This window comes from Diceros bicornis, chromosome 7 (assembly GCF_020826845.1).
Source record: "Diceros bicornis minor isolate mBicDic1 chromosome 7, mDicBic1.mat.cur, whole genome shotgun sequence".
NCBI lineage: Eukaryota > Metazoa > Chordata > Mammalia > Perissodactyla > Rhinocerotidae > Diceros > Diceros bicornis.
The window spans coordinates 60,373,278-60,398,528 of record NC_080746.1 but is presented as its reverse complement, the minus strand read 5'-3'; the positions used below and the strand labels follow the sequence as shown (position 1 = coordinate 60,398,528).

At 37.6% G+C, this 25,251-nt stretch overlaps 2 protein-coding genes across 2 annotated transcripts; both read left to right on the top strand.

Moving 5' to 3' along the window:
• The first annotated feature begins 3,680 nt into the window (after positions 1-3,680).
• LOC131408728 (olfactory receptor 51A4-like) lies at positions 3,681-11,346 on the top strand. The gene is given in 3 exon segments (XM_058545772.1): positions 3,681-4,121; positions 10,886-11,087; positions 11,090-11,346. Coding segments are annotated over 3 exon segments (900 nt in total).
• Positions 11,347-23,230: 11,884 nt separating this feature from the next.
• Positions 23,231-24,196, top strand: LOC131407985 (olfactory receptor 51G1). The gene has a single exon (XM_058544568.1). The coding sequence runs from the start codon at positions 23,231-23,233 to the stop codon at positions 24,194-24,196; it is 966 nt and encodes a 321-aa protein (XP_058400551.1).
• The last annotated feature ends 1,055 nt before the right edge of the window (positions 24,197-25,251 follow it).

The following is a 25,251-nucleotide window of genomic DNA, read 5'->3' as shown; positions in this document are numbered from 1 at the left end:
GAATCCAGGATTGAAAAAACAAAGAATAAATGTGGCATACTTGAAAAGGAAAATAGTAATAATTTTTAAAATGTAAGACAAATTATGTTGTCATTTTCACACAATAGTCATCTTAACTGGAGATGGACAATTTTCATCAGTCACCTTGCTTTATTTGGCAGCAATTGTATCAGAGCTTTACTTTTAAGTTAAAAAAAAAAACTGGAATATTATCTTAATGTTTTTTCTTTTTCCTAGACACAACTAATTACTCCTAAGCAAATCTAACATAATTGACAGATCTGCCTACATCTAGCAAGGCCATGTGGTAGAAGACTGAAGCAGCATATCTCAAAGTGTGCCCTCAGACCACCAACATAAGCATCACCTGGGAACTTCTTAAAGATGTAGTAATTTACGATCCACTCAACATATATTGAATTAAAATATTCATTTTAACAAAATGGTCAGGTGATTTCTCTGCATATTAAAGTTTAAGGAGCACTTCCTTAAAGGACTTTTTTATTGCCAAATATATGAGAACTTACGTGTGATTGTATATTAGTGGAGGATAGAGGGTTAAGAGAATTACAGAAAAAAAGTTAGAAACCATAGCGAATTTGTTTATCTCTAATTTCCATATTTTTAATTAAGTCACAAGATTATTATGTTAGATAAATTAGATATGATTTATACTACAAAGAGAGGCTGTCTACATGTGGTTGCTGGTCTATGGTTTGTCCATATTTGTTCCAAAAATAATTATCCTGGAACAAAGTAAGTATAGTATATGTCTACATAGTCTAGCATGGATGACTCCATTGATTAAATAAACAGGATTGATTAACAGGCTAACGAGGCAAGCAATAAAGTGGGAGAACATATATGCTATATGTAACCAACAAATGGCTTTGCCTACATTTATTAAAAAAAAGTGTAAATCAATTAGGGAAAGACAATCCAATAGAAAATAGAAAAAAGACTTGAACAGATGCTTCAAAAAGAGGAAATAAAAATGGCCAATAAACATATGAAGAGAGGAGTATAATTTTAAGTGAGAAGACAATTAATATACGATATTGATGGCCTGATCTCATTCAGAACTTGGAGCTCTAAAACACCTAAGTGACTCATCCCAGAATATGCTGGCAAATGAGCCAAGAGCAAGAGTTGATGATTAGCTGTTGAATTTGAATACATCCTCCAAGATCTTCTCGTACTCAATTTCCTCAGTCTGAGCTTGCATTATGAGCTCAGTCCCAGATCTGCGTCCCTTGAGTCAACTCCTTTGAAGATTTTCCATGAAGTATGGTGTTATTCTTCAAACAGCTCTTGCTTGTAGTCATCCCCAAGGGATCTCTGGGCTTCATAAGACAGTGTTTATAAAGTGGAAAAGGGGAATCTAAGGGATTCTTCCCTGCTTCTAATCTCTTTCTTATCATTGACTTTCAGGTGAAGTGTCACATTGGTAAAAAAAAAAAAAAAAAAAAACACACAAAGGAGGTAAGATACAATTCTACTCTTTCAGACTATTTGACATAATTTTCATTCCATTTTTTATCTCTTTGGATCCTGAAGAGTTGGGTGAGATGATAAAACAAAAGCAAATGAGAATTTGCCAAACAAGATTGAGAATCTTATAGAACTACCAAGGAGAGATAGAATGTACGTGTTGGTGGGAGTATGCGTCCAGGGAAGTTTTGGAAATGCCCAGTCTGGATAATGTGTGTGAGAAGGGTGTAGATCTCCCATATCATATGATTCTTTACTTTTATATCTCCTGGCAGGTAGATACACAACCTTAGGCAAATTATTATACCTTTCTAAGACTTGTTTTTTAATCTATAAAATGGATAAAATAATAGCATAAAAACATAAATGAGAAAAATCAATATAAATCATTTAGCAAGGTATATTACCATATGTAAGTTAAAATAATAATAAATGTATAATAAAATTTATGGGTGCTTATCCTATACATTTAAATTAAATCTCAGTACTGAAGCTCTAAAAACAGTGCAGTCTTCAAGACAATGGTGAGACAAAGGCCAGAACACAAACGGCCACAGTCTATTGACATAAGATAAATTTAGCCATATCTAGCACAATTAGAAAACAAGATATATGGCTGAGATAAGGAGTTTCAGAAGATGAGTAAATTCATAAGAAAATGGATATCATGTATTATCTGCAGCCTGGGCCTTTCTCTTAAGTTCCAAACACTTATCCTTAATAAGCTGTAGATCCCAAAGGAAACTCTGAGTGTTCACCCGTTTAAAGGTTAGGAAGAAGATCAAAACCCAGCAAATAAGCAGCCAGTGTGATACAGAAACATGAAAAGATTATACTTTCTTAAAAGATAAGTAAGGTTCTCCCGTACTCTCAATATTCTTGCAAAAGTCTGAGAGTCAACCCTGACAGGGAATTAAAAATAAGGGGGATTGAGTGGATAATTGAATAGAGTCAATAATTCCTAAATCATTAAGAAAGTGGGGGGAAAAAAACCTATAAAGGTAATGATTTTGGAAAAGATAGACACTCTTTTGGAGAAACAGCCAAGGAACTATGTTTTCATGTGTTAAGAAGCACCAATATTTTTTGTTGTTTGAGGAGTACCGAATGAGGAATCTAAAGCAAAACAATCGAAAATCACATACATGTTGTTTGATAGAATAGATGACATTTAGTCTGAAAAAGAGATAGTTTATGGAAGAAATCATTACCATCTTCAACTTTGGGAAATTATATTCAATTAAATAGAAAATTATGAAGCTACAACTATATTCCACTTACTACGCTAGGCACTGGAAATGCAGTGGTGAATAATGTGATCATGACTTCCTACCCTTAAATTCTAGAAGTGGGAGAAGGCAGACACCAGTCAAGTAATAATAAGGGAAATAATACAGAAGCTATTTTGTGTAAATGGAACTAGATTCTATACCTATAGAGAAAAGAAGATGGAAACTTTTATAAATATATCAACTGAATCCAAGGAAGAAAAACAATCTGCCTATTCACCCATGAAGTAGAAAGCTTTAGTTAGTGGTTAATATACCAATACTGTGAATAAGCTAGGATACGTTAACTGATAGTGACCTATTCATTTAGTGTGGTTCTGCATAAGCAAGAGAATAAAACTACATGTTTATATTTATATTTTAACCCCAAAACTATATAATTAGGAACTTCCAGTTCTGCCATTACTTCAAATGTTTATCCTGTTAGAAATACACAAGTTTGAATATAATTATGGAATAATTTATGAACCACCCCTCCAATCCACAGTAAACTTTGCTTTTCCCTTCAAGATTTTCTTTTCATAGAACTGAGATAAGAGAACTGTAAAATTGAAGAGCTGGTTTTATGAGATTTGGCTATGGGTAGTTGCATGTGGCCAAAGGATTGTCTGGGATTGTTAAATGTGCAAAATCCTAATTGATTGACACTTTAATGAAGTTGAAACAAATATGTGCATGAAGAAGCAAGTCAGATTTTTCTCATTTGTTTCTGTTTGACTTTTCTTACAGGCTGAACTAACAATAAAAACGTAGACTATTTATCTTAAGAAGACTCCGGTAGTCCTCTTAGTATGTATGACCTACATTCCAGCAGAAAGGGACATCTTCTGCCATACCTTCATTTAGGAAATTTCCAACGGCACTGAAGTAAGCATCTGGTTAAGTATCTTTCCATGTATCATGTCTCGCCTTAATGACACGAACATTGAAGTTCTTAGATTCCTCCTTATCAGAATCCGTGGACTGGAGAAGAGTCACATCTGGATACCCATTCCTCTCTCCTTCATGTACCTTCTTTCTCCCCTGGGTAACTTTACAGTCCTCTTCTTTATCAAGACAGAGCCAAGCCTCCACGAACCTATGTACTATTTCCTTTCAATGCTCTCCATTTCTGACCTAGGGTTATCCCTCTCTTCCTTACCCACCACATTGGGACTATTTCTGTTTGGTATCTATGAAATTCATGCAGCTCCCTGCTTTGCCCAGGAGTTCTTTATCCATCTGTTCACTGTCACCGAAGCCTCTGTGCTATCTGTAATGGCATTTGACCAATATGTGGCCATCCACAACCCTCTGAGATACAGCATAATCTTATCCACCTCCAGAGTCATCAAAGCAGGGGTCTTGGAGGCGGAGTCAAGATGGCTGCGAAAGCAGACTCGGAACTCACCTCCTCCCGTGGACACAGCCAATTTACAACTACTCGTGGAAAAATTACCCCTGAGACAGAACTGAAAACTGGATAAGAGGAACTCCTGCAACAACGGACAATCCTAACTGAGGTAGAAGAGGCAGAGACTCCCTTCTGGAGAGGAAAAATGCCGCCTTCACAAGCCACCAGCTTCATGGCCGCCAGGAGCAACTCACAGGTACGCAGCCCTCCCTGGAGGCGCGGGGCCCTGAGCCGGGGAGCGCCCCCGCTGTGGGCATTTTGTGGACCCAGTACAGTCAAGACCAGCGGCATAATATCTGACTTTGCCTACTACTAAAGCATTAGGGAGTACCCCCAGAAATCCCCGTTCACAAAGAAACTAAAACTGGCTCTTAAAGGGCCTGCGCGAAAACTCACCTGTTTCAGAAAGCATCCCAAAATCACCAGAAAGAAAGGTGCACAGTGCTTTGGTGACAAGAGACTCACCTAATAGGCCCTGAGTGCATCTCGGTGAGGGGTGAGACCTCTCCAGGGACTGGGACATTGGCGGCGGCCATTGGTGTGGCCCGGTGTGGGCATGCTGACACAGACGCCATTGGAGTTCTCCCTGAGGCCTGCTAGCTCAGGGTCTGCCCCACAAGCTAGAGCACAGATTTATTCCAGCTCAGCCAGGGCAGGCAGCCCACCATAGACACTGACCTCACCCAACAACAAGCCCTCAGGCAACTTGTGGGCCTGCATAGATTGGTGACTGGATTCTCTGCAGCATGGCAACTGAGCCGACTTGAGCGGGGCAGGGTGTGCACAAGGAGAGGGTGGAGAGTGTGGGGTGGTGACGGAGTGTGTGGGGCTCCCGCCATGGAGAGACTAGGTCTGCTTGGGGAGGTCGGGGCGCTCCCACGGGGCAGGACTGTGTTGACTGTGTGTGTGGACCTGTGGGCGGCAGGGTTTGTCAGCTGCAGAAGACTTGTGCTTCTCAAAGACCCACATAGGAGGTTTGCCCCACCTTCCAAAGCCTGAAACGATTGGGTGCTTCTGTGCCTGAGGCCACCCCACTCAGCTGCAATCCTCAGAGAGCTGGCAAGAGACCTAATAGGCTAGAGGCTTACAGCAATTGTAAGGCCCTGAGCCTAACAACCTGCCACGCTGGGGGCCTACTCACTTAAAAGAAATACTGCAACACAAATATGGTATTAGAACTTGCAGCCAACTGTGCTGGGGCTCCCCACACCTGATAAAGAGACTGAAGGGCATACAACAACTACAAGCAGCTGAGCATTACAACAGCTGGCCAGGAGCATAACTCAGCCTCCCTGGGCGCCTACCGGGAAAGCAAACAGGCCACAACAGAAGGACACACATAGCCCACATAGGGGTCACCCCTGGAACATTGAGAACTGAGGGAAGCACACTGGAAGCCTCCTAAGCCATCACTTACATAAGGTCACCTATCCAAGAGCAGGCGAAGTAGCTGACCTACCTAATACGTAGACACAAGCACAGGGAAAGAGAGAAAATGAGGAGGCAAAAGAATACATTCCAAGTAAGGGAACAGGACAAAACCCCAGAAAAGGAACTAAGTGAAACAGAAATGAGCAACCTACCTGACAGAGAGTTCAAACTAAGAGTGTTAAGGATGCTAACTGATCTGGGGAGAAGAATAGATGAACTCAGTGAGAATGTCAAGAAAGAAATGGAAGATATAAAAAAGAAGCAATCAGAAATGAAGAATGCAATACTGGAAATGAAAAATTCATTAGAGGGACACAAAAGCAGAGTTGAGGATACAGAAGAACGGATCTGTGAGCTGGACGAAAGACTAGAAGAAATTACCCAAGGTGAACAGGTAAAAGAGAAAAGAATTAAAAAGAGTGAGGACAGTCTAAGGGACCTCTGGGACAACATCAAGCGCACTAACATCCGTGTTATAGGTGTCCTGGAAGGAGAAGAGCGAGACAAAGGGGCAGAGAATCTATTTCAAGAAATAATAGATGAAAACTTCCCTAACCTAAGGAAGGAAACAGACATCCAGTTACAGGAAGCACAGAGAGCCCCAAACAAGATAAACCCAAAGAGGCCCACACCAAGACACATCATAATCAAAATGTCCAGAATTAACGATAAAGAGAGAATCCTAAAAGCCACAAGAGAAAGTCAAGTTACATACAAAGGAAACCCCATAAGGCTATCAGCTGACTTCTCAGCAGAAACCTTACAGGCTAGAAGAGAATGGCATGATATAGTTAAAGTGCTAAAAGGAAAAAACTTACAGCCAAGAATACTCTACCCAGCAAGGTTATCATTCAAAATGGAAGGAGAGATCAAAATTTTCCCAGATAAGCAAAAATTAAAGGAGTTTGTCACCAAGAAACCAGTGCTACAAGAAATGTTAAAGGGACTTATTTAAAGGGAAAAGAGAAGACCACAAATAGGAAAAATTATCGATTTCCATGATTAGAACATAATGGATACAAATACACAAAAAAGAGGTTAGATATGATATCAAAAACATAAAAGGAGGGAGGAGGGGAGTTAAGAGTACAGCTTTCAGACAGAGGTCAAAGTAAAGTGACCATCAATTCTGTACAGAAGAAGAAAAGAACAGAGAAGGACTACTAAAACACTGAGAAAAAAAAAAGTTAAAAAATGGCAGTAAGTACATACTTATCAATAGCTACTTTAAATGTCAATGGACTAAATGCTCCAATTAAAAGGCATAGGGTGGCTGACTGGATAAAAAAAGAAGACCCATATATATGCTGCATACAGTAGACACACTTCAGATCTAAAGACACTCACAAACTGAAAGTGAAGGGATGGCAAAAGATACTCCACGCAAATGGCAATGAAAAGAAAGCTGGGGTAGCAGTACTCATATCAGACAAAATAGAATTTAAAACAAAAACTGTAAAAAGGGACAAAGAAGGGCATTACATAATGATCAAGGGAACAATCCAACAAGAGGATATAACACTTGTAAATATCTACGCACCCAATGTAGGTGCACCTAAATATATAAAACAATTATTAACAGACATAACAACAGAAATAGACAGTAACACAATAATAGTAGGGGACTTTAACACTCCACTTACACCAACGGATAGATCATCCAAACAGAAGATCAATAAGGAAACATTGGCCTTAAACAACACACTAGAACAGAAGGACCTAGTAGATATATACAGAGCATTCCATCCAAAAACCGAGGAATACATGTTCTTTTCAAATGCACATGGAACATTCTCCAGGATTGATCACATATTAGGCCATAAAACAAGTCTCTGTAAATTTAAGAAGATTGAAATAATACCAAGCATCTTTTCTGACCACAACGGTATGAAACTAGAAATCCACTATAGGAAGAGAATCAGAAAAGCCACAAATACGTGGAGATTAAACAAAATGCTACTGAACAACGACTGGGTTAACGAAGAAATCAAAGAAGAAATCAAAATATAGCTGCAGACAAATGAAAATGAAAATACAACATGCCAGGATTTATGGGATACAGCAAAAGCGGTTCTAAGAGGGAACTTTAGAGCAATACAGGCCTATCTCAACAAACAAGAAAAATCTCAAATAAACAATCTAACAGTGCAACTAAAGGAACTGGAAAAAGAAGAACAATCCAAGCCCCAAATCAGTAGAAGAAGGGAAATAATAAAAATCAGAGCAGAAATAAATGAAATAGAGACCAAAAAAAATTAGAAAAAATTAATAAAACCAAGAGCTAGTTCTTTGAAAAGATCAACAAAATTGACAAATCTTTAGCTAGACTCACCAAGAAAAAAAGAGAGAAGGCACAAATAAGTAAAATCAGAAATGAAAGAGGAGAGGTTACAACAGACACCTCAGAAATACAAAAGATTATAAGAGAATACTATGAAAAGCTACATGCCAACCAATTTGACAATCCGGAAGAAATGGATAAATTCTTAGAATCATACAACCTTCCAAAACTGGATCAAGAAGAAGTAGAGAATTTGAATAGACCCATCACCAGTAAGGAGATCGAAACAGTAATCACAAACCTCCCAAAAAATAAAAGTCCAGGACCAGATAGCTTCCCTGGTGAATTCTACCAAACATTCAAAGAAGACTTAATACCTATCCTTCTCAAACTCTTCCAAAAATTTGAGGAGGGGGGGAAGCTCCCTAACTCATTCTACGAAGCTGACATTACCCTGATACCAAAACCAGACAAGGACAACACAAAAAAAGAAAATTACAGGCCAACATCACTGATGAACATCGATGCCAAAATCCTCAACAAAATACTAGCGAATTGCATACAACAATACGTTAAAAAGATCATACACCATGATCAAGTGGGATTTATTCCAGGGATGCAGGGATGGTTTAACATTCTCAAATCAATCAACGTGATGCACCACATTAATAAAATGAAGAATAAAAATCACATGATCATCTCAATAGATGCAGAGAAAGCATTTGACAAGATACAGCATCCATTTATGATAAAAACTCTGAATAAAATGGGTATAGAAGGAAAGTACCTCAACATAATAAAGACCATATATGAGAAACCCACAGCTAATATCATCCTCAATGGTGAAAAACTGAAAGCCATCGCTCTAAGAACAGGAACCCGACAAGGATGCCCACTGTCACCACTCCTATTTAACATAGTACTGGAAGTCCTAGCCAGAGCAATCAGGCAAGAGAAAGAAGTAAAAGGGATCCAAACTGGAAAGGAAGAAGTGAAACTGTCACTATTTGCAGATGACATGATTTTATATATAGAAAACCCTAAAGAATCCACCAGAAAACTTTTAGAAGTAATAAACGAATATGGTAAAGTCGCAGGATACAAAATCAACATACAAAAATCAGTTGCATTTCTGTACACTAACAACGAAGTAGCAGAAAGAGAAATTAAGAATACCATCCCATTTACAATTGCAACAAAAAAAAAATAAAATACCTAGGAATAAACTTAACCAAAGAGGTGAAAGATCTGTACACCGAAAACTATAAAACATTGTGGAAAGAAATTGAAGAAGACACAAAGAAATGGAAAGATATTCCGTGCTCTTGGATTGGAAGAATTAACATAGTTAAGATGTCCATACTTCCTAAAGCCATCTATAGATTCAATGCAATCCCTATCAAAGTTCCAACAACATTTTTCACAGAAATAGAACAAAGAATCCTAAAATTTATATGGAACAACAAAAGACCCCAAATAGCTAAAGGAATCCTGAGAAAAAAGAACAAAGCTGGAAGTATCACATTCCCTGATTTCAAAATATACTACAAAGCTATAGCAACCCAAACAGCATGGTACTGGCACAAAAACAGACACACAGATCAATGGAATAGAATCGAAAGCCCAGAAACAAACCCACACATCTATGGACAGCTAATCTTTGACAAAGGAGCCAAGAACATACAATGGGGAAAAGAAAGTCTCTTCAACAAATTGTGTTGGGAAAACTGGATAGCCATATGCAATAAAATGAAAGTAGACCCTTACCTTACACCATACACAAAAATTAACTCCAAATGGATTAACGACTTGAATGTAAGACCTGAAACTGTGAAACTTCTAAAAGAAAACACAGGCAGTACGCTCTTCCACATTGGTCTTTGCAACATCTTTTCAAACATCACGTTTGACCGGGCAAGAGAAACAATAGAAAAAATAAACAAATGGGACTACATCAAACTAAAAAGCTTCTGCGCAGCAAAGGAAACCATCAACAAAATGAAAAGACAACCTAACAATTGGGAGAAGATATTTGCAAACCATACTTCTGATAAGGGCTTAATCTCCAAAATATATAAAGAACTCATGCATCTCAACAACAAAAAAACTACCAACCCAATTAAAAAATGGGCAAAAGACCTGAACAGACATTTCTCCAAAGAAGATATATAGATGGCCAACAGACACATGAAAAGATGTTCAAAATCACTAACTATCAGGGAAATACAAATCAAAACTACAATGAGATATCACCTCACGCCCATCAGAATGGCTATAATTAACAAGACAGGCAACAACATGTGTTGGAGAGGATGTGGAGAGAAGGGAACTCTCATACACTGCTGGTGGGAGTGCAAACTGGTGCAGCCACTATGGAAAGCAGTGTGGAGATTCCTCAAAAAATCAAGGATAGAACTACCATATGATCCAGCTATTCCACTGCTGTGTATTTATCCAAAGAACTTGAAAACACCAATTTGTAAAGGTACATGCACCCCTGTGTTCATTGCAGCGTTATTCACAATAGCCAAAACTTGGAAGCAACCTAAGTGCCCATCAAGGGACGAATGGATAAAGAAGCTGTGGTATATATACACAATGGAATACTACTCAGCCATAAGAAACGATGAAATCCAGCCATTTGTGACACCATGGATGGACATTGAGGGTATAATGCAAAGTGAAATAAGTCAGAGGGAGAAGGTCAAATACCGTATGATTTCCTTCATTAAGTAGTAGATAATAACAACAATAAACAAACACATAGGGACAGAGATTGGATTGGTGGTTACCCAGAGGGGAAGGGGGGAGGGAGGAGGGTGAAAGGGATAATTCGATACATGTGTGTGGCGATGGGTTGTAATTAGTATTTTGGTGGTGAACATGATGTAATCTATGCAGAAATAGAAGTATAATGATGTACACCTGAAATTGTTACAGTGTCATAAACCAATGTTACTGCAATAAACAAAAAATTAAAAAAAAAAAAAAAAAGCCGAGGTCTTACTGACTTCCAAAAATGTTCTTTTGATCCTTCCACTACCCTTTCTATTGCAACGGCTGACATACTGTCATCAAAACCTGCTCTCACACTCCTACTGTCTCCACCAGGATGTCATGAAGCTGGCATGCTCTGACAACAGAGTCAATGTTGTCTATAGACTCTGTGCTGCCCTTTCTACTATTCTGGATTTGTTGTTTATTACTTCTCCTACATAATCATCTTAAAGACAGTACTGGGCATTGCGACTCCCAGAGAGCAGTTTAAGGCCCTTAACATTTGCATCTCTCATATCTCTGCTGTGCTTCTCTTCTATGTGCCCATGCTGAGTGCAGCAATTCTCCAACATTTTGCCAGGGATTTGTCTCCTATGATCCACATCCTCATGGCTGATGTTTTCCTGCTGGTGCCACCCCTGATGAATCCCATTGTGCACTGCGTGAAGACCTATCAAATCTGAGAAAAAATTGCGGGGAAACTTTGTCCAAAAAGAAGTTGATCAAAGGAATGAGACAGGGAGTACGTTTATAAGTAATAACTAAAGAAACTTTAAATGGGTAGCTGTAAGAAAGCATGCTATAGTAGAATGGCCTTGGGTTTTATGGTCCGACAGAGCTCATAGAGTTAATGGCTTTTGATACTCAGTATCCTGAGCACTCTTAGCATCTGTGAGATCTTGAGAAAATTACTTCAGCTCTCTCTCAGGTAGAAGATCTAAAAATTTGAGCCTTCAGTGAAGACTCTAAACTTCTGCTCCCTGCTTTTTAGAACATACACCAGTAAAATAATATGAGAAAATACCGATATCATTGCCTATATTAGAAAGCAACAACATAGTTCCCATACTTTCCTAGCTAATAAAAGCCTATTAAGAGAAAGGCTAACATGTTTCTTCTATTTTAATTAAGGTTCGTGATGAAGCAGTTGTTGATCAGTCTAATTCCTGAACATCAAAGCTCCCAGTATACATTCACTGATTTTAAAATCCATATATCAACAGCACATTTGATATAAATTCATAGCATAAATTCTATTATTCTAGAGTCATGTAGTGAAACACATTATTACCAAGGGCATTCAAAAAAATGACATCTCCATTATATGTTTATTTTAGAGGAATTTGTAAAAAAAATAAAAACAAAAAAACATAAAATTCTCCTTATTTGTGCAACTCACCTCTGACAATTCCTTCTTAAACCTTGTCCTCATATAAATCTTACTCTTATTCTTAGAATCAGCTTACTCTAACCATTTATTGAAGAAGCATCATTTTATGATGTAAAAGAAATTTAGTGAAGATAATACTATTTCACTCAATCTTTTATCCAGATAAGGTCATACTTTCATTGTGAAGCCTTCCCTGACCATCTCCAGCCTGGATAGATATTTTAACTTCTCCTGAACATCAATCTTTCTGTATTTATTAATAATATCATATATCCTATGTATTACCTTATACCTTGTTTATATATATATATATATATATATATATATATATATATATATATATATATATACTGTGAGTAAAACTAAAAGATCAGAAAGGTTGAGACTTTGGAAACTCTATTCAGATTGAGCATAAGTCCACTTCAGGGAAGATAAGATTTCTTGACATGGGATCATGTTTCAGGTATAGCTACATAACAAACCACTCCAAAACTTAGTAACTTAAAACAACAGCAATCATTTATTTGTTCATAGTTTTGCAATTTGGGCAGAGTTCAGCCACAACAACTTTTCTCTGCTCCACATGGCACCAACTGTGCACTTTCGGTGGGGGTGGAGGATACACTTTGAAGATGGTTCACTCTTATACCTGGCAGTTGATACTGGTTGTCAGTGGAAAGCTTAGCTAAACTTCTACATATGGCCTTTCCACATGATTTGGGATTCTAAGAATATGATAGCTAGATTCCAAGAAGGAGCACCCAAAGATAATATTCCAGGAAGCAGTCTAGTCTGTTAAGGACTATACCTGGAAGAGGTAGGTACAGGGCCACTTCCACTGCATCTATTAGTTATACGTCCATGGAGCCAGCTCAGATTCAAAGAAAGGGGAAACAAATTTCACTTCTTGATAGGAGAAGTGATAAATAATTTGAAGCAGCCTTTAATCCACTACAGACAAAAATTATTGTTTCCTTAGTTTAATGATCAGTTTCATTAATGGCAAATCATGAGTCAGTGTAGACCTTCACCTGTAGACCTGAGCATTCTTGCTGCTGAGTGCTGATGAAGATAATCATGGGGTTGTTCAAACTGGGTGCCACATCAACTACTGTCTCAACTAATCATTAAATATCACTTGGAATGCTGTTACTATTTTACATTCCTGTTCAGCTCCCACATCCATTCCATGCAGGAACAACACCAAGAACTTGTCAAGTTCTTTAGTATCCCTACTCTACTCCATAGCTGATGCTTCCTTGTTTAAAGACAATGAAACATGAATCACTCCCATTTTTACCTTCTGACCTCAAGTTTTCTATATATATTCTACAGACTTATCCCATTCCTCTTCCTAAGAAGAATGCCATTCTTCTCTATCAAAATTTAATCCAAACCCCTAAAAAGTAAATCCCATGTCTTCCTGCCTTTTCAGAGACCTTGCTGCATCTTCTATATTTTTCCAATTTTTTCAATCTCCCTATTAATAGCTACCCTTTCTCAGCCTATAAATATGTTTGTTTCAAAAGAGAAGCATTTTAAGAGCTGCATACCTTTGCTGCCTCAACTTTCTCAGTTTTCATGAATTTATTATCTTAATGTATTGAATGTATTCATATATAGTGCTATATCTCACATATATATTTAACATGAATGCCAGTTACTTTTTTTTTACCTTTTGTTTCTTGGATCTTCTTTTCCTCTCCCTCTGTCCTCTCCTCAGACATGAGTAAATCACACTAGCACTCAGGCAACTAGTATTAGCAGCTAACACTATTTCTGAAAAGATGTACTACTTGCATTTGAGTCAGGAAAACACCAGATGGGAATGTCTTGCTTGTTGTAGGATGTTCAACAACCCAGAAACTCAATGCCAACAGCTCACACAGACTCTCAGCAATGGTTGGGAACCCTATTCAAGCCCCGTCTCATATTCTCTCTACTCATACAATCATATTGACATATATGTTGATAGAATACCTGCTACTGAACGACATTGGCATTTCTCAAATAACTCAGGCGTACAATAGTCTCTCTCTCTCTCTCTCTCCTTGGAAAATGTGTATGCATTTATCTTTATGTTACATGTTTTTTCAATAATTTTAATCAGCTTAAACTTTATTAATTATTTCTAATTTTGTCTAAACATACTTTGTGTTAGTTTTTCTAATTTCTTAAAACACAACTTTTATTTAAATTAAATCATTTAAAGTTAATAATTAGACACGTTCGAGGATAAACAGAGCTGGAAAAATAAATATAATTATATATATCCATATTTTATAATTACATATATCCATATTTCATAATTATATACATATTTTATAATTTGTCATAGACACATTTCATAATTATATATACATATTTCATATACATAAGAAATATATATTAATTGGCAACCGGTTTTAAAATATTAGTTGGCCAGTAAAATAGTTTTAAACACAAACTATTTTCAAATATAAAATTCCTCTAAAAATAAAGCAATCTATTTCCATGTACAAGCTCTCTTTGCAAGCTTTGGATAACAAATAATTTCCATTTGCCAAAAATATCAAAGCTAAATTTTTTTGTATTCCAATTTTTCAGTACTTTGATTAAAGACGTCTAACCTACTTTGAACAAAAATACATTAGAAATTTATAGTTTGGGTTCTCTGGGAAGCAGTTGCTAAAAGAGAGTTAGTATGCAAAGAGTTTAAACGTGTGAAAGAGAAGGGGCAAAATCAGGATTGAGTAAGGAGAGCCATTTGACCATGATTCATAAATAATAAAGGCTCTGTCAGGCCAAATGGGAGCTCTGGAGCGAAGATTGCTTGATAGAGGAGTTCTCCATTGATCAGAAACGGCCAAACACTTAGACCACCACTTATTCAGTATTGGGTAATCCCAAGAAGATTGTAACTTTTCCTGGAAATCTGTAGTAGGCTCTGAGGCACACTTCAGCTAACTACACTCCTTGCAACTGGGTAATAAATGATTTCTTCAAGTGAGGTCTGAAAAGTGTATGTTCACATCTGTCAAGCTGGGTTACTAAGCATTCCTAAAGGCTCATCTGTCTTTAAAATCTGATTGAAGGTGATCAGCAGAAGAGAAAGCATGTACTATAATGTTGAAGTTTTATGTTTTTAATTAAATACCAACTTTGTCTCAAAAATTTCCTAATTCAGTTACTCGAAATGTGTATGTAAAAAAAAAAAACAGATTGAAAGAACTGCCTGGATGTAATCATGAATTATGTTTGCACCAGAATGATTCCAAGTACATTTCTGAACAAAAAGTTTCTTGTTTTTACCACGTTGCTGTCCTGTAACAGGGTATGAATTTATATCATCTCTACATTTAAAAAAAAATCTCTCTCTAATGTTAAGCTTCCTTAACTGACTTCAGAATAGCGTTCACAATAAGGCCAGTGTTTTACAGAATAAAATTTGGACAGAATAAATGTTCAAAAACTTTACTTTGAGTCATGAATTGAAATAACATAATTAAACCACTCCTATAAATAATTGACTTTTAGGAGTGACATCAGCATTATGGCAGCATAAGAAATCTCTTGTTTATAACCACTCCCAACACACAACAAAAATTAAGCGTCCATCCATGAACAGGTGCCTGTGTGGGAGTTGTGGCGTCCAGCACCATATGCTAAGGGACCTGGGAAGGGTCGCGCCCACCTGTGCGTCAGATAACAGGCAGGCAGACCTCAATATTAGCTGTGGCCTCCACAAGAGCCTGTGAACAAGTTCCAGCCTCTCTCCGTCTTGACCTGATAGCACTAAAAAAACACTGACGGAATGAGAGAGATTTTATGGAAGTCCAGATTTCCAGAGGAGAAGTTGCAGCACTCTGTTGGATCTAAAAAATATAAATTTAGATACACTGGAGTGTGTAAAAGGAAGACCTTGGCCTTATCCACATCACCCCTCCCCAAGGCAACAAAGTTTAAGACTAAGAGAGAATTTCTCAGCTCTAGATTTCTCCTACGGGTGAAAGGGAGAGCAGGTGAGTGAGTGCCCAGCTTCCCCAGATGTGCTGGACACTGCCAAAAAGACTCATTTCTCTCCTCTCTAGAGTACTAAATAAAATAAATAAATAAATAAATAAAAGAAAAAAAGAAGCTACATGACTGGAGAGAAGAAAGAGATCAGGAAAGGGGGAGATAAAATTCTGAGAGGGCATTAAAGGGACGTGGTCCTCGCTGAATGTGTTGTGAACTCTATCATGAAGTCTGCCCATGAGCCAATGGGAAAGCATCACTGCAGATCCCCCTAAAAGGCAACAAAACAAAAATCAAGAAGTGAGACTACATCAACTTAAAAATCTTCTACACAGCAAAAGAAACAATCAACAAAATGAAAAGGCAGCCTGCATAATGGGAGAACGTATAAGCAAACCATATATCTGGTAAGTGATTAATATCCGAAATATATAAAGAACTCATATAAGTCAATAACAGAAAACAAACAACTTTATTAAAAAATAGGCAGAAGAATTGAATAAACATTTTTCCAAGAAGACTTACAAATAGCCTACAAGAATATGAAAAGTTTCTCAACATCACTAATCATCAAGGAGATGCAAATCCGAATCACAATGAGATGTTACTTCATACCTGTTAGAATGACTGTCATCAAAAAGACAAGAGATAAGCGCTGGAGAGGATACGAAGAAAAGGGAACATTTTTGCATCTTTAGCAAGAATATAAATTGGTATAGCCACTATGGAAAATAGTATGGTGTTTCCTCAAAAAATAAAAAATAGAACTCCACATGATCCAGCATCCCACTTCAGGATATCAAAGAGACATCTGTCCCCCCATGTTTATTGCAGCATTATTCACAATAGCCAAGGTATGGAAGCAACCTAAGTGTCCATCAACAGATAAATGGATGAAGATGTGGTATACACATATACAACGGAATATTACTCAGCCATGAGAAAGAAGGAAATTCTGCCAGTTGTGACAACATGGATGGATGTTGAGGACATTATGCTAAGTGAAATAAGTCAGACAGAGAAAGACAAATACTGGTGGAATATCACATACAGGTGGAATCTAAAAAAAACTGAAAGCATAGAAACAGAGAGTAGAATGGTGGTTACCAGGGGATGGGGGATAGGGGAAAGGGGGAGATATTTGTCAAAGTGTACAAACTTCCAGTTAGAAGAGGAATCATTTCTGAGGATCTAATACACAATGTTGTGATTACAGTTAACAATTATGTATTGTAACTTGAATGTTCTTAAGAGAGTGAATCATAAATGTTCTCACCACAAAAAAGTAATTGTAATTATGTGACATAATGAAAGTATTAGCTAATGTTATGGTAGTAGTCATTTTGCAATGTATAAGTATATCAAATCAACACAATGTATACCTTAAAGTTACACAATGTTGTATGTCAATTATATCTCAGTAAAGTTGGAAAATATAAATAAAAGTCATATAGCTGAAAAAACATTGATTTTCTGTCTGACACATCCGATTAGTGATTTAAAATGAACATAACTTAGTTTTTGCTAGTGGAGCCAACATCATAACAGCTATCCTTTCCCTTTTCACAATGACTGGAAAACTTCCAGTAAAAAGAGAATACAATAAATTTGAATGAACAACTATTTAATCTATATGAAAAATCATAAATATATAGTTTGAAATCTACCTTCAGTAGCTGTGTATGGTAAACTACCACATTCAGATACAGTGTTTTTAGAATTCACACCCTTTGAAGTGAATGCTTACTTTTTTCCCCTCTGGTTGTCACGTGATCAATTATATCAATTTGGCCACCATATTGATGGCATATATCGATAGCCATTTTGCTCAAGTTATAATTTCATTATCAAATTTCTTGAGAAACAAAAGTAGAGAATTTAAATTTAAATTGTGAAATTTCATCTTTTAGAATCTTTGCTGCCAATGGGCTTATTAAAAAATAATAAACTCAAACAATGAAATAAATTATACCATTATAATAAATGATAAACACTAAACATTCATCAGTCTTTGTTTCCTGAACATTTTTTTGGTTCGCTTAATCAAATTATTTCCTATTGACCCCAGGCTACTGGCAAGCCAGCAGTTTCATTTATTTCACAGGATTTGGCACAAGAAGCCACACAAATGATTGGCTAAAAAAAAGAAAAAAGTATCTGGAAGGAGTAGCATCATCAAATACATCTCCCACCCCAAATGAACCCTGAAGGAGGGAGATGTTTCTACATGCATGTATACCAGTGAATTTCATTTTATCAGCGATGACCCTGTCTGCTGTCTTTGCAGCTTTATTAATATTGCATTGGAAATGGTCAAGAAAAGAATGATGGGACACCACTGGTCATCTTTCAGATTTAGAAAACGTTAAAGTAGGAACTGAGATCACTGCACATGTATCTCACAGGCCATTGGATGAAACTGCAGCAGAAACATGAAGCACAAAGTGAAGATCTAGCAACCCATCCCAGCCACTTTAATATAGTTATTTACAACACTTTGTGATAAAATGAAAAATATGGCACTGGTTCCCAATACCAAACTGGTTGGAAACCAAGACAATAAGTGTAAATTAGGCCTTTTCTTAACAAACTAAAATCACGATCACTCTACTAACTATTTGAAATGCTATTTACTGAGAATGCATTAAGTATCAGCTACTCTGTTCAGGTGTTTCTTCCAGTTGTTTAAATCAATTCTGGAAGAGCTCTTGAAATAGGTGTTGATAGTTAAAAAAGGGTTGTTGAACTATATGAAACTATTAAACTGGCATTTGGGTACAAGTTTCTGAATTATGACCCAAACCACATATGTACAAGGGAGAAAACACAAGGAATAGCTGAAAGTAATTAAGAAACCTACAGTTTAAGACTGAAGCCCAAAGAGGACCTTCCTTCTGCCTATACTCAAACCAAACTACACTACCAATTGACTCTAAAACATATGAGAATGCCTGATAGGATTGGGGTCTGTATAAAAAAAAGAGGGGAGAGGTTCCCTTTTAAAAATATAGGGAAATAATCTCTCTGAGAGATTAAGTAATTTGTCCTAGGTTGGCACAGTTGCATGGTTAGAAAGTATCAGAGATCAAGTTGAAATCAGCTTTATCTTTTATCTGAATCTGAATCAAAACAGTCTCTCTCTTGCAATACTGCTCTCCAGGCCTAGCTAGGTCCTTCTTATCCAGTTTCAGAAGATGAAATCCATAACTAGAAACATCCTAACATCTTGAAGATATCCGTTGCCCACATACAGGATTGGGGTTTCACAGCTTCTCATGGCCTTCATCCTCTGCTAAGACTCTTGAGAACTCTTCAGGGAATTTTCAGCCTCGGCAGAGGCCCCTAGAGAGAAGCTGCTGGGCTCTTCAAAAAGACCCTGTGTTTTAAGCAGGTAATATTCTTGTAGCTGAGCTACCACCTATTCTGAGTTCTGACTGTAACTATGCACTCCAAGCTCTTTTCTCTCCCGCTGTTGGTGCTCAGGTATGTATTGTAAGAAGAATCGGAGATAACTGGGGTACACATAACCAGAACCATATGCTGAGCTCTCAGTCTTAGCTACTTGCTAAATCCCCACTTCGAATTAGTTAAGGAAGTTTTGAGTGGCAGATGGACTAGGGATAGGAGGCTTGGGGTTTTAGTCCTAACTTTGTCACTGTTTGTGATTTTGTAAAAATCAACTTAATCATTCAGTTTAATTCATGCTGCCTCTCCTCTCTTTTCTCATCATTCAGAGCAGTAGTTTCTGTATCTTTAAAACTGAAATTGTAATCTCTGCCTTTCTTACTTTAAATTGTATTATGATAATTAAGTATTAAAATGAGTTTGACAGTGCTTTGGAACAATCAGGCTTTATACTAATATAAGGTCATGATTGCCTTTGGGAGTAATTTTGCAGACTGTCACCAACATAGATGCTAATAATCGTAAACACCTTTATGTGCAATTATATGAAGAATAAGAATCAGCGAGAGTCATTGAAATCACTGCGCAGCCCATCTCTCTTCTGTTTCTGCCATAGACCCTAGAATGACATCCCATTATCCCGTGAAGTTAGAGCTGAAGAGAGGATCGAGGGTGTATGATGTAATCTAGTGGAGGAATCAGCTGATACATCTTTGATCCATTAATCTGGAGGTGAGTGCCTTTGAGAAGAAAATGTAGAGTAGCTGCAGTAAAAATTATTCTGTTTAATCCCTACTGCATCTCATCTCTTTTCTTATCCTTTCACTGACGCATTTGTTCAGCAAACTTTACTAGGTTCCAAATCTGTGCCAAAGTTGCAAGGTTCCAGTGAAATGGCAATTCCATTTCTCCAGTGATTGTTATGACCTGCTTTGATCTTTTTTGCCTCCTCATACCTGGCATACTTGCGTCTTACCTATACCCAAAATATAACGTGCAAGGAATGTATTTGGAAGGGGATATAATAACTGGGATGGGATACTATGGATGTAACTTCTCACTAAGCAGGAAGAATGATCCTTCCCTGCCTGGAGAGAGTAGAGAAATAAGATGACCTCGAAATCTTTCTTCTATTTTGAAAACTTTCTGAAATGGCTCAGCGTGCTATAGATGGAAACCAGATTCACTGTAAGTCTGCTGGCTGAAAAGCCACACATCTACTTAAACTCTTGTTTACATTTCCCCTTAATTGATGGAAAACTTTTCCTTTTTTATTACCATTCGTTTTTAAAATTCTGTTGCCATTGTCTCTCAATATCAGAGCGAGATTGCACTGTTGCCTATGACGCCCACAGCACACTCTCCAAATCCTATGATATTCCCTTTTTCCTTCACAGACCCTCTTCTTTCCAGGTCTTCACTTCTTTCTTTCCTTTTTCCTCCTTTCTAGCTGTTCCTCTTTATATTCTTTCTCTGTTTCTCCTTTGGAATCATAAAACAAGAGGGATTTCATTATTATGTTAATTATTGCAGTATTATCTTTTTGTTACTTGTTTTGATTGGAAGTGTGAATGGCAAAAGCTGGATATGGACTTTTCTTCTTTCTTTATCCTCAGCCCTTCAACATCCCTCTACCTTACTGAGAAGAAAGAAACCTTTTGAAAGAGTACCCTCCACTTCCCATCTGTCTTCCTTAAAATTGTCTGATATCCTCCCTCAACCTCTAGATTTTGTTAGAGGAAAATTACAAATAAAATACAGTCTTTACTTTTTCCTCCTCACCCACTGATCATTTAAGCCCTTGTAATCTTTCTCCAATCTACTGAAATATCCTCAGAAAAGTCAATGATGGTCTCACCATCATAAGTGTAATGCCTTTTTAAAAACTCTCATCCTCCTTCATCTCTTTTTTGTAATCAATATTAATGACTTGACTTTAGTGATATTATACACCACTATTTTCATCTTGTTTCTCTGATTCTCCATTATCTGTCTCTCTTCTAGCTCTAATTTCACGTCCTACCTTCATTTACAATAATTTTCAGTGTTATGAACTGAGCCCTTGTCTTTCCTTCCCACACGGCATCTGTTAGCAAGTTTCTCCATATTCATGGGAGATACTCTGTAATTCAAGCCCTCACTTAAACCAAAGATCACTACAGAGAATATCCTCTAGACACTCTCCCCAGGAATCCCTTTTTAAGCTTACATTCAGCTTGTCCCAAACTGAACTCGGTCCCCAAAACGCGTTTTCTTTCTGTTGTTACCCATCTTGATCCATGTAACGTTATGCTTATAATGGAACTGGCTATCCATAGATGTGACAAGGTATGAAATTTACAGGGTTTTTGTTTTGTTTTTTAATTGATTATTTTTTAGTTCTCTGACTTTTGTAAAAGGTAAAATACTGTGTAGTAGGAGGAAGAAATATGATGTAGGACAATAACATAGACTCTGAAGTAAACTGTCAGGGTTTGAATTCCATCTTCAACCCCTACTTACTCTGTAACCTTACCCAGGTCATTTCACCTCTTTGTGCCACCGTTTTCTCACCTGTAGTATGCTCCTTAGAATAGAACATATCACATACGACTGTTGTGAGAGTTGAATGACATGACATACATTAGGCACTTAGGAAGATGACAGGCACATAAGGTATTAAATGTCTTAGCTATATTAAACTTTTTATGCATGTGATAAACAATATACTAGTCACACTATATTAATATACATAGGACCCATTAGTGTGGCTTGCAATAAATGTAATTGAATAAAAATTCTGAAAGCAGAAGAAAAGGAGAGCCCAGTTCAGGTTTTACAGGGACAGACCTATGCCTGTGTGTCTCATTGATCGAAGCCCCAGAGGCACAGCTCGCTCTGAAAGCGTTAAGATTAATTTCCTCATTATAAGCTAAAGGTTAGAGACTTTTCCTGGCCATTTCAGGTTTCTCTTTGTTATTTCTGTTTCAGATCTGATGCATACCTCTTCTACATCCCCGTCTCTACATCTAGTCCCAGCTTAATTCCCCTGATGTTGGAAACACACCTCTCGTGATATCTCTCAGAACTAAGCCCCAAAGCACCCTTTCCTAGAATTATTTGTTTCCTGAAGACCTTGCTTCTCAGACATTTCTCAGTTCCAGACTTCAGATTTGCACACCACCATTTGCCTCCTCAGCCAACGAAGGCTTTTATGTAGATTCAGGAAAGGCATCACTCTGGTCACAAGTTACAAGTTCAAGGAATTCAACAAACATTTACTCAATGCTTCTTCTGCATTCTCCTGCAGGCTAGGCATTGTTTAAAGAAACACAATCCCCAGTCAACTTACAAATACATTTGAAGGCATGTGATATGCGCCTGATCCTAGTAGATAATTAAGCAAAATGGTGTTTAGTACCAATTCCCCATTTATATGATACAGATTCTGAGTGCTTTAGTGATGGAACTGAAGATTTTTTTCAGGAAGGAACATATGAAAAAGGTGCCTCTGAGGTGATCTCATTAAATCACTGAGACTCCAATACTGGTGGACATAGCACCATAAGGCTAAATCACACGGCATCCATGGACTACAGACATCCCCTATAAAAGTCCTTTTCCTAGACCCTCCAGAAAAGGTGAATAGATCACATCCCCCAATTCTTTCCTGTTTCGTGTGTACACCTTCGTGACTCACTGGCCCCAGGACACTTAGGAGAGTGAGAATCCGGCCCTGTCACTCTCCAGGAATACCATTCTATATTGCAGGTTGGTGAATCCAAGATTTTATAGCTATGATAATCCCCTATAACAGCAGCCTCCAAAAAGCCACTTTCTTCCTGACTGGCTTTCAAGGTCTAAAAGATCTCCATGGCTGGATCTCTATTCCCTTCTGCTCCATCTACTTGACAGTAATTGTAGGAAATCTTACTATCCTCCATGTCATCCATACTGATGTCACCCTCCATGAACCCATGTACTATTTCTTGGCCATGCTGTCCCTCACAGACTTGGGCCTTTGCCTTTCTACACTGCCCACTGTGCTAGGCATCTTCTGGTTTGAAGTCAGAGAGATTGGCATCCCTGCCTGCTTCACTCAGCTCTTCTTCATCCATGCCTTGTCTCTAGTGGAGTCTTCGGTTCTATTGTCCATGTCCATTGACCGCTATGTGGCCATCTGCAACCCACTGCGTTACTCCACAGTCTTGACACCTGCACGTATTGTCAAGATGGGGCTGAGCACGGTGCTTAGAAGTGCGCTGCTCATCCTCCCCCTGCCATTCCTCCTTAAGCGCTTCCAGTACTGCCGTTCCCATGTGCTGGCCCATGCCTATCGTCTGCACCTAGAGATCATGAAGCTGGCCTGCTCTAGCATCATTGTCAATCACATCTATGGGCTCTTTGTTGTGGTCTGCACCGTGGGTGTGGACTCGTTGCTCATCTTCCTCTCCTACACTCTTATCCTTCGCACTGTACTAAGCACTGCCTCCCACCAGGAGAGACTTCGGGCCCTCAGCACCTGTGTCTCCCACATCTGTGCTGTGCTACTCTTCTACATTCCCATGATTGGCTTGTCTCTTGTGCACCGCTTTGGTGAACATCTGCCCCGCATTGTACACATTCTCATGTCTTATGTGTATCTGCTGGTACCACCTCTCATGAATCCCATTGTCTACAGCATCAAGACCAATCAAACCCGCCAATGCATCATTAAGAAGTTTGAGTTTATAAAACCACTTAGGTGTTTTCAGCAGGATTAGTTTAAGATGAAGTTTTGGGCATAAAGCCCTAGATATTTTTGATTTCAGCTATGCTGTGCAAAATAACAAATTCTCAATTATCGACAAAAAGGTAATTATTTATGCAAAATACTGCACGTGTGACCTTGGGAAAACCTATCTACTTCTCTGTTCTTTAGTTTTCTCGATTGCAGAATGAGTATGGAAGTAGTTATGACACCTTCCTCGTAGGGATATTGTGAAGGTTAAATGAAGTAATTCAGGTAAATGTCTAACATAGTACCTGACACATATTAATTCTCAACAAATATTAACTATTATTATTTGAAAAAATTCAAAAGAGTACATAAGTTTCATCTTTTATTCTTCTGGGCAGTGGAATTGGATCAGTGATTTATATTTTTTAATTTATATTTTAATTTATTTTGTTACTTTATTATAATTATTTTTCTTCACTTGCAACAGATTTTAACATACACATATGCATACTCCAATTAATGACTTTTCATGAGGGTGCTTCCTAAGCATATACCTACAAAGTTAAGAAAAAGAGAAGATGCCCCGGGAGTTTGAGGGAAGGTATCCAGTTGGAAAAACTACACAACAATAATAGTAGTTAAACCTCAAAAGAGATAACTGAGGTTTAGAGTAATCATTCACTATCTGAGTAACTAGTCAAGGGACTTGATTTCTTTCTTTAATTACTCTGTATATAACTGGGGTGAAAAGGTCAGAGAAAAGCATGCATATTTTATATTTTCGCAAGATGTTTCCCTCATATCTGTGTCTAACCATATCAAACAATGCACACACATATATAAATATATAGAGAGAAAATTGTTCATAAGATTTAATATATATGGGTTGAATAAATCAACACATGAAGGAATAAATGAATAAATTAATGAATATAGTCTTATATTTCTAGCTAAGATTGTTCCTTGGAGGGAAAAGATAGTTTCTCTTCATTTTGTGTGCTTTTCTTCATTCTTGTCTCTTTCCTATAACATCAAGCAAGACATAGGACAAGCAACGGCCAGAAAATTGAAGAAAAATAAAAGTCCATGCTATAGACT

Bases quoted from the DNA above. Each gene is read 5' to 3' on its own strand.
- LOC131407985 (XM_058544568.1), top strand. From the start codon at position 23,231: ATGATAATCCCCTATAACAGCAGCCTCCAAAAAGCCACTTTCTTCCTG.